This window comes from Trachypithecus francoisi, unplaced genomic scaffold (assembly GCF_009764315.1).
Source record: "Trachypithecus francoisi isolate TF-2019V2 unplaced genomic scaffold, Tfra_2.0 Contig00577, whole genome shotgun sequence".
Taxonomy (NCBI): domain Eukaryota; kingdom Metazoa; phylum Chordata; class Mammalia; order Primates; family Cercopithecidae; genus Trachypithecus; species Trachypithecus francoisi.
This window is the reverse complement of record NW_022680741.1, coordinates 4,360-13,582: the sequence shown is the minus strand read 5'-3', so window position 1 is coordinate 13,582 and position 9,223 is coordinate 4,360. Positions and strand designations below refer to the sequence as shown.

Below are 9,223 nucleotides of genomic sequence, written 5' to 3'. Positions count from 1 at the left end.
TTGGAGAAAAATAATGAAAACAACTGTTTCTATCCCTCCTTCTACTTGGTCATTTGCAGACGTCATTAGGAATAGTCTATTTCTTCCTTTTCCAGTATGTACTTTATTTTTACAGACTTTAATCCTTTTACAAACTACTGAACCTTAAAGAAAATTGAAGAAATAATTTAGTTCACTTTTAAATGGCAAAAGTTTCCACAATAACCAATTGCCACTGAAATGTTGATAGCCTGAAGAAAGAAAAAGAATGGGATTTATTCAGCCATGGTAGTATCTTCGCATGAACAGCTTTACTGAGTCAACTATTTGCATAAATACATAGAATTTTCTACTACTTAGAATGTTGTAGAATTCGAATGGGGCGGTGTAGCATGCACTGAGCTACTTCTACTGGGAAAGTGTAGAACTACTGGGTCTATATAAGGATTCATACAGTGAGACACTATTTCTGGAAACCTGGGATTCTGGTGCCTCAGTTGAAGAGAGTCCAAGAATCAAAGTGCAAATTGTTCAAGGGTTTTTTTTTTTTTTAGAACCACAAAATGTCCAAATAGAGCAGAGATGCTAAAACTGAGTGGCCACCACACTAGCTGTCTATAAAGGAAGCAGCTGGTATAATCTAGTAAACACTGATGGTTTTGTTGAGGTTTTTGTTTCAGGTTGAATCACTGTGGGTTCCAGTTACTATACTGCTGACAGAAATAAACTGCAAAATCTTCAGGTTCCAGGCTGCTGATGGTGAGAGTGAAGGCTGTCCCAGACCCACTGCCACTGAACCTGGCTGGGATGCCAGTGGCCCTGCTGGATGCACCATAGATGAGGAGCCTGGGAGCCTGCCCAGGTTTCTGCTGGTACCAGGCTAAGTAGCTGCCAACACTCTGACTGGCCCTGCAGGAGAGGGTGGCTCTTTCCCCTGGAGACAAAGACAGGGTGGCTGGAGACTGCGTCATCACAATTTCTCCCGTGGTATCTGAGATTGGAAAGAAAACAGAAATGTACTCATGTAATCTAGATCAAACCCACTGTCTTTGAGTAGTACTAAACTTGCTGATCTACACTGAATTTTAATTGTATTTGTTGCTGAGCAGAGGTGGCAGGAGTTTTCAGTGATGTGCAAAACCACCTCATGTTCCCCTCACCTGGGAGCCAGAGTAGCAGGAGGAAGAGAAGCTGCGCTGGGGCTTCCATGGTTCCCTCTGGGTCCTAACTGAGCAGTTCCTCCCCAGAGCTCTGACCCAGGCACTGATATGGGCTCTGGAAGGTAGGGCAGCTGGGAGGGACATGCAAAGCAGCTGGGATGGGAGCTGGGCTTCCGACTGCAGGGACCACCTGCTTCCTCCTCTCTGCACTGAGCATCCTGCGCCTCACTGGTTGTCAGTTCAGAAATTCTGTTGGCTCAGTCTGAGTGTAGAACTTTCCCCTTGTGCTCACAGAATTTCACTCCTGTGTCTTTCTTCTCTTCAGTCACCCCAATTCACCCAGAGGATATTTGGTACAAGCCTGTTAAGAATAATATAGGCCGAGCTCGGTGGCTCAAGCCTGTAATCCCAGCACTTTGGGAGGCCGAGACGGGCGGATCACGAGGTCAGGAGATCGAGACCATCCTGGCTAACACGGTGAAACCCCGTCTCTACTAAAAAATACAAAAAACTAGCCGGGCGAGGTGGCGGGCGCCTGTATTCCCAGCTACTCGGGAGGCTGAGGCAGGAGAATGGCGTGAACTCGGGAGGCGGGGCTTGCAGTGAGCTGAGATCCGGCCACTGCACTGCAGCCTGGGCGACAGAGTGAGACTCCGTCTCAAAAAAAAAAAAAAGAATAATATAGAAGGCTGGCTGCGTTTTCATTTCTCTCGTCCTATCCTCAATATGCCCAGTCATCTCCCTAAGTGCACTATTGGACCCACTGAAATGAGGACTCTGGTAGAACTTAATCTTCCAGATACACCTTTCATTTACTTGTTAATAATGTTTTCTGAGGGTCCTGAAGCTTTCCATTAACCCAGACACATACCTTCTTTGAGTTAAAAAGTTAAAACTTTTTTTTATAGTCACATGTCCTGGCAGGCCCTGATATAGATGCTCCATGGCTTGCCGATTGCTTGAAATTAATCAAGCAACTAAACTTCTCTGTGTCTCAGTTTCCATAGCTGTGTGACTGTGACAATAATTGTACCTACCTTACAGTGCAGTTGATAGTTTAAATAAAATAAGATAAAATATTTACAATAGTATTCAGGACGTTATGCATGTGACAATTAATTTTGTTTTTATTGTTTAAATATTCAGCACTACAGTCATCACCGCTATCATAAATATGCTTACTTAGTATGGACAGTATTCTTAAATATAATCCAAGAATGTTTTATCCAGAAATTAAATTCTAGGGCTTTTTCTTCACTAACTGTACACACTCTTAAAATCCTAATGATTTGTTCTTAATCTGTGCTAAAGTACTCAGACCTTCAATCATTCCCACCCATCCCTGTCTAAGGCATTACTACTCATCATCCATTATCAAAATATCACCCTATAAAAGGTAACCATGTCCTGTTGCTGTCCTTCTTTCTTATGTAATCTTTATCCTACCTTGTTATCTTTTGTCTAATTCTTGCCCCAGGGCTGACAATAAGGCAAAGCTACCATCATTACTTGTGGGCTTGCTCCAGTATAATTATGTCAGGCTTGCTATCTTGGAAATGAGGACTCTGTCTTGCAAAGAAGCATATTCATTGGGTCAAGGTGTTATCAAATAAATGATTTTATCTACTTGTGATTCAATAATTCATTTAGACTGACTTGAACAGATTTTTTTTAATGACAAAAAGGAGAAGATGACATAAGAGGAAAATACAATACAATAGAAAACACAAGCTATTGTAACCCTTGCTTCATGGATTTTTACATATATATTAGACCTATGCTGGGTATATGTGTGCAGTGATGATCCAAAACTGAATGGTAACTGGCTTAAAGAATGCCTGTATTACATTGGGTCTTGTCTGCTTTTCCAGTTATGAACAGAAAGCTACAGCACTATTTGTATGAGTATCAAATCTTCCAGCTGCCTGAGATAGAGGGAGAGATTTACTGAGATAAAAGCCTTGGAAGTAGTAGACGTTTGTCCTGTGATGTTATGGCTGTTGCTGTGGTTGCTGTTGTTAGGAAATACAGTGGGAGTGAAAGCAGGTAGATTTACAAGCTCTGCTCTTCCTCACACTCACAACCCCCTCTACAGATGGACAGATGGTGGTGCAGGAATCTCTGACACCTGTTAGAAGTCTTTTGCTCTTTCCAGAATCTTTCCTGATAAGTATTGTTTTGTGTCACAGATTAGGTAGAGCTGGGTGTAGAAGAAAGGACTAGAGCAAGGGAAGAAGTTTTCAATCAAAGGTAGTTCTTGTAGACACAGGGAAATGGAGTTTTTCATAGATTTATGCCACACTTCTATCATGTTGGGGAGAGAGGCATCAAACCAGGCTCATTCCTGAAAGAATCAGAACATTATTTTAGACAGAAAGAATGATGAGTTTCTTGTCAAAAAGATGTTTAAAATTCAAAGCTACTGATTTTTTGTTGTTGTTTTTGAGATAGAGTATTGCTCTGTCACCCAGGCTGGAGTACAGTGGCATGATCTTGGCTCACTGCAACCTCTGCCTCCCTGGTTCAAGCCATTCTCCTGCTTCAGCCTCCCAAGTAGCTGGGATTACGGGCATGTGCCACCACACCTGGCTAATTTTTGTATTTTTAGTAGAGATGGAGTTTCTCTGTGTTGGCCAGGTTGGTCTCAAACTCCTGACCTCAGGTGATCTGCCTGCTTCAGCCTCCCAATGTGCTGGGATTACAGGCTTGAGCCACTGTGCCCGGACCTACTGATGTATTAATATTATTCATCTTCTTGAATACACCACGTGGTAAAGTGCAAATCCACAATTTAAACCTGAAATTTCTACTCCTATGTGAACTAGTGAGGAACAAAAAATTTCTATTGGTTGGGAGATGAGGCTTGACAGTGGTCAGTTTGTAAAGTGGAGGCTTATGTCACAGTACTTTTTATGGTGTTACATATGAAAATGGTGAATGGCCTCATACCCAGAAGAATCAGTGTTTCTCATGAGCCATACTACCACAAGAAAGAACTGAATTGAAGCCTGTGACTACCTGATGAAGGGTGTATAAAGAAGAGGGAAAGAAAAAGGACACAAAACACAATATGGTAAATGGAAAGGAGAAAGTCATTACATAGCCTATAAGAGTGAAAAAATAAAGAGAGGATATTATGAGTAGTTTTCTGTCAATTAACTTGACAAAAGTGGGGCAGGGCAGGTTCTTGGCCTCACTCAGGAAGGAGCGCAGCGTAAGCGGGTGGTGGAAGGAAACGGCTTTACTGAGGTGGCGGTTACAGCTCTGTGACTGTTCTTGTGGAGTGGAGCTACTCACAGTCAGTGGGCCTGGAGCAGCGGTGCAGGGGCAGTTTCACACTCATATTATTCCCACTTTTAATGACTGCTAATTAAGCAGTGGGTTATTCCGAAGTAGCTAGAAAATGGGCAGTAACTTTCAGGTGTTGCCATGGCAATGGTAAACTGACATGGCACTGGTAGGCATGTCTTATGGACAGGTGCTTCCAGTGTCTCTTCCTTGTGTCAGCTAGTCTTCAATCTGTTCCAGATTTGAGTCCCACCCACCTCCCACCTCTTTCCCCACTCAGAGATTAGATACTCCTCCTTAATCTTAAGGGGACTGCAGAAGAGCAGAGTCCATTTTCTGTAAGTGCTTCCTGCTGACTTTATGGTGCAGGCCTTCCCTAGCATTTGAGGAGTAAAAAATCTCTGATACCCGAACTAAGGGGCCCAATGGCAGGATGCTTTCATTTGTGGGATCAGAAGACAGAATGGATTGGAGGAGTTGTGACAGATCTTACTATCTTCACATGAAATTTAGAAGATATATACTTTACTAGGAGGTTAAACAAGAAAATTATAATTGGAAGAAAGAGAAAAATTAATGTACCTATGTCCACCCACAGAACCACATTATTAATCTATGTGTTTGCAAAACAACAGCCTTAAATTTTCTATGTTTTATAAATGGAGGTTATGGTATCCACCTTTTATGCCTGCAGAGGACCTCATAAGAAACAGCTGGATAGCTGTACCCAACTAGTGACTTCCTGAAGCCTAACAGTAGTTAGAGTAATTAAGAATATCTGATAAGGGTCCCTTTATTCTTGTTATAATTAATTCTTGGGGGATCCTTTTTTTTTTTTTTTTTTTTTTGAGTCAGAGTCTTGCTCTGTCGCCCAGGCTGGGGTGCAGTGGCACGATCTTGGCTCACTGCAAGCTCCGCCTGCCAGGTTCATGCCATTCTCCGGCCTCAGCCTCCTGAGTAGCTGGGACTACAGGCGCCCACCACCGCGCTCGGCTAATTATTTGTATTTTTAGTAGAGACGGGCTTTCACCGTGGTCTCGATCTCCTGACCTTGTGATCCGCCTGCCTCGGCCTCCCAAAGTGCTGGGATTACAGGCGTGAACCACCGTGCCCGGCCATTTTTTTTTTTTTTTTTTTTTTTTAAGATAGAGCCTTGCTCTGTTGCCCAGGCTGGAGTCCAGTGGCACAACCTCGGCTGGGCTCACTGCAACCTCTGCCTCCCAGTTTCAAGCTATTTTCATGTCCCAGCCTCCTGAATAGCTGGAATTACAGACATGTACCACCATGCCCAGCTAAGTTTTTGTAATTTTAGTAGAGATGTGGTTTCACGATGTTGGCAAGGCTGGTTTCGAGTTCCTGGCCTCAAGTGATCCACCCACCTCAGCCTCCCAAAGGGTTGCGATTTTAGGCATGAACACCCAGCCAGTTTCTTCTTTTTAAGTTTTTAGTAAGGCTAAGTCTTCTGGTTGAACAAAGAAGTTATTTTTTTCTTTTGTGGAAAACGGCACTATTTTATTTTCATAATTTTAAAAGGTCTTTTGAATCTGACCTACATTTAAAATGGGGTAGAGTGAGGTGTGTCTGACTCCCTGTTCCCCACCATGGCCTGAATTAGACTTTTTTAGGTTTCTTTGGTAGTTCCTTTGGACAAGGGGCTTGGAATAAAAATATTTATAACCAATTAAACATTCTAGGCCAGACAGAATGGAGGTGGGAAGGCACTCATTAGCCCTTAAGTGGGTAGATCAAGAGGTCAGGAGATCGAGACCACTCTGGCGAACATGGTGAAACCCTATCTCTACTAAAAATACAAAAAATTTTCCTGGTGCTGAAGGCCGGGCGCGGTGGCTCAAGCCTATAATCCCAGCACTTTGGAAGGCCGAGACAGGCCGATCACGAGGTCACAAGATCGAAACCATCCTGGCTAACATGGTGAAACTCCGTCTCTACTAAAAATACAAAAAACTAGCCGGGCGAGGTGGCGGGTGCCTGTAGTCCCAGCTACTCGGGAGGCTGAGGCAGGAGAATGGCGTGAACCGGGGAGGCGGAGCTTGCAGTGAGCTGAGATCCGGCCACTGCACTCCAGCCTGGGAGCAGAGTGAGACTCTGTCTCAAAAAAAAAAAAAAAAAAATTTTCCTGGTGTGGTTGCGGGTGCCTGTTGTCCCAGCTATTTGGGAGGCTGAGGCAGGAGAATCACTTGAACCCAGAAGGCAGAGGTTGCAGTAAGCCAAGATCACACCACTGCACTCCAGCCTGGACGATAGAGTGAGACTCCATCTCAAAGAAAAACTAATATTTTAAAGCAGTATAAAAATAAAAAAGTAAAGACCCAAATAAGGTTACATATGTTAAGAAACATTAAGTACATAGAATAATACTATACTGGGGGAAAACATTGCTTCCACAGACCTCTAGGACAAAACACTTTAGCATCAAGGCTGCAACAGCAGTCAGAACCGGAGGTGAAAAAGTCACAGGAGCTGATGAAGGAGCTAAAGGAGACAGCAATTATCCCAGGTCTTTTTAAAGGGAGAACAAGCTAAAAGCAGCAAAACATAACAGTTGAAACTCTAAGACACCAATCTCAGAAGTTTTAAAAGAATCTCATCATTGTATCAAAATCAAAATTTTCTTTTCTTTTTTTTTTTTGAGATGGAGTCTCACTGTATCACCGTGGCAGGAGTGCAGTAGGGCAGTCTTGGCTGACTGCAACCCCCGCCTTCCAGGTTCGAGTCATTCTCCTGCCTCAGCCTCCCAAATAGCTTAGCTGGGATTACAGGTATGTACCACTGCTTCTGGCTAATTTTTGTATTTGTAGTAGGGATGGGGTTTTACCATTTTGGACAGGCTGGTCTTGAACTCCTGACCTCAAGTGATCCACCCACCTCAACCTCCCAAAGTACCAGAATTATAGGAACAAGTCACTGCATCTAGCCTCAAAAACAAAATTTCTATAATTTAGTAAATCAATAATTTAAAAAAAAAAACAGTTTCAATATGCAGACCATTTTCTAGAAAGTTTACTACAAACAATTTTTCTTCAATTATAGCAGGCTTAATCATGCACAAAATTTCTTTCATAAATTCCTGTTCACAAACCTTACCTTGACTTACACAGGCTCGCTATAACATGCTTGAGCTTTCTAACTTCACCTATACTATACCTTTCTTAGATAATTAGTCAATTTACTCTAGGACAAGAGTTTATCATGCAAGATCCTTTTTCACACAAAGTTACTCTTTCTTTATAGCCCTCCCTGAAAAAACATACATCTTCCACCTATAACTCTCCTCATATCTCTCTTTATTTAGTGGTTTCCTCATATTTTGAACCTCCCTTTTAATAACTTCCAAATTAGACAAAAATTATTTTTCCCGTAAAGATTGCATTTGTTTGACACATTTGATATATACCTAGGAAGCAAGAAATTATAAGCTGCCCACTAGACATTGGTGTTGTAGGAGGCAGAAAGAAATTATTCAGGTGGACAGTGAGGGTAAAGCAAGCCCCAGCAGAAAACTTTCCTTCTAATGGAAAGCAGCTCAAAAATAATCCCCTTTCTAATGTCATGCAGTTCAAAGAAATCATTTCCTTTCCAACAAAAGGCAGCCTGAAAGTTCAGGCTGTAAAACACAGATTAGACAGCTGGGGCACAGAAGGAAAGTAGGGGGAGTCTCCTGGGTAATCACCAAGCTTCACACTTATACAATGAGCCCCTGTAAAAACAGGGTGCCTTAATAAGCATATTCCTTTCCCTCTAGGCACACTAAGAAGAGAAGCTAAAAGCAGACTGGGGGAATGCCTAGAGCTGCAAGATGTCTGGAAACAGACATAGAAACTCACCCTCCCAGATAAGCAAAACAAAGAAACATAGGCTAAGAGTAAAAGCTAATAGACAACTCCGCTCTATACAGATAGAACAACTGGTCCCAACTAAATCTTCAGGCCTTGGGAAGATAAGGCACTCCTCCTCACTAGCCTATTTATACAAACCCTGACAGTTTTACTACAACTTGGCAGCCTGCTCAAGACCCTTCTCTGTCATGGAGGGCTATTCTTTTCTTTTTGCTATTGAACTCTTGCTCCAAACCCTGTGTGTGTGTGTGTGGGTGTGTGTGTCCGTGACCGTGATCTCCTTGGCTGTGAGAGCAAGAACCTTGGCATTTACCCCAGACAAGGAGGCTGCTTCATTGGCATTCTATAGATGAAAACCATTCTACAATTTTATGATTTTAACTATACAAAAAGCTCACTAGTTGATGTCATTTTAACCATTTTAAAGCCTACCGACATTAGTGGCTTGCCTTAGTACAAATCTTAAAGTTAAATTTTAGAAAAGACAACATTCTCTTCAAACTAACAGGTATAGACTAGTCTTATTTGTTTAATTTATGAGTCGTCTTTTATTTATAAGCCAATTTGATAAAATGGTAGACACAAAACATACCTCACAAACTAAGTGACTTACACAAAACAGCTGAATCCAAGTTATTTACAAAACCAAGACTTGTCTACCTGGCTAAACTTTGCCCCAATAGGCATGAAAGACAGGAAGAGGTAGGGAAGGGGATACCAAAACATGAAATAAGGAAGGAAGGGGGTGGGCCACGTTGCTCAAAGGGAGACCCCAGAATTATCTGGAGCTTTACTAGAGAGCTCACTCAGCAGTGGAGACACCAGAAAGATGTTCAACTGGCCACTTGTCTGCCAGTACAAAAGCTATCCACCAGGTTAAGGGTATGGGATGCCTGATAATTTTGTTATAGGAGTTATTAAGAAATTATTTTAGGTAGA

The 9,223-nt window shown here is 42.3% G+C and overlaps 1 gene segment (V, D, J or C); it reads right to left on the bottom strand.

Moving 5' to 3' along the window:
* Positions 1-517: 517 nt before the first annotated feature.
* Positions 518-1,296, bottom strand: LOC117085696. The segment is given in 2 exon segments: positions 518-970; positions 1,140-1,296. Coding segments are annotated over 2 exon segments (354 nt in total).
* Positions 1,297-9,223: the final 7,927 nt, after the last annotated feature.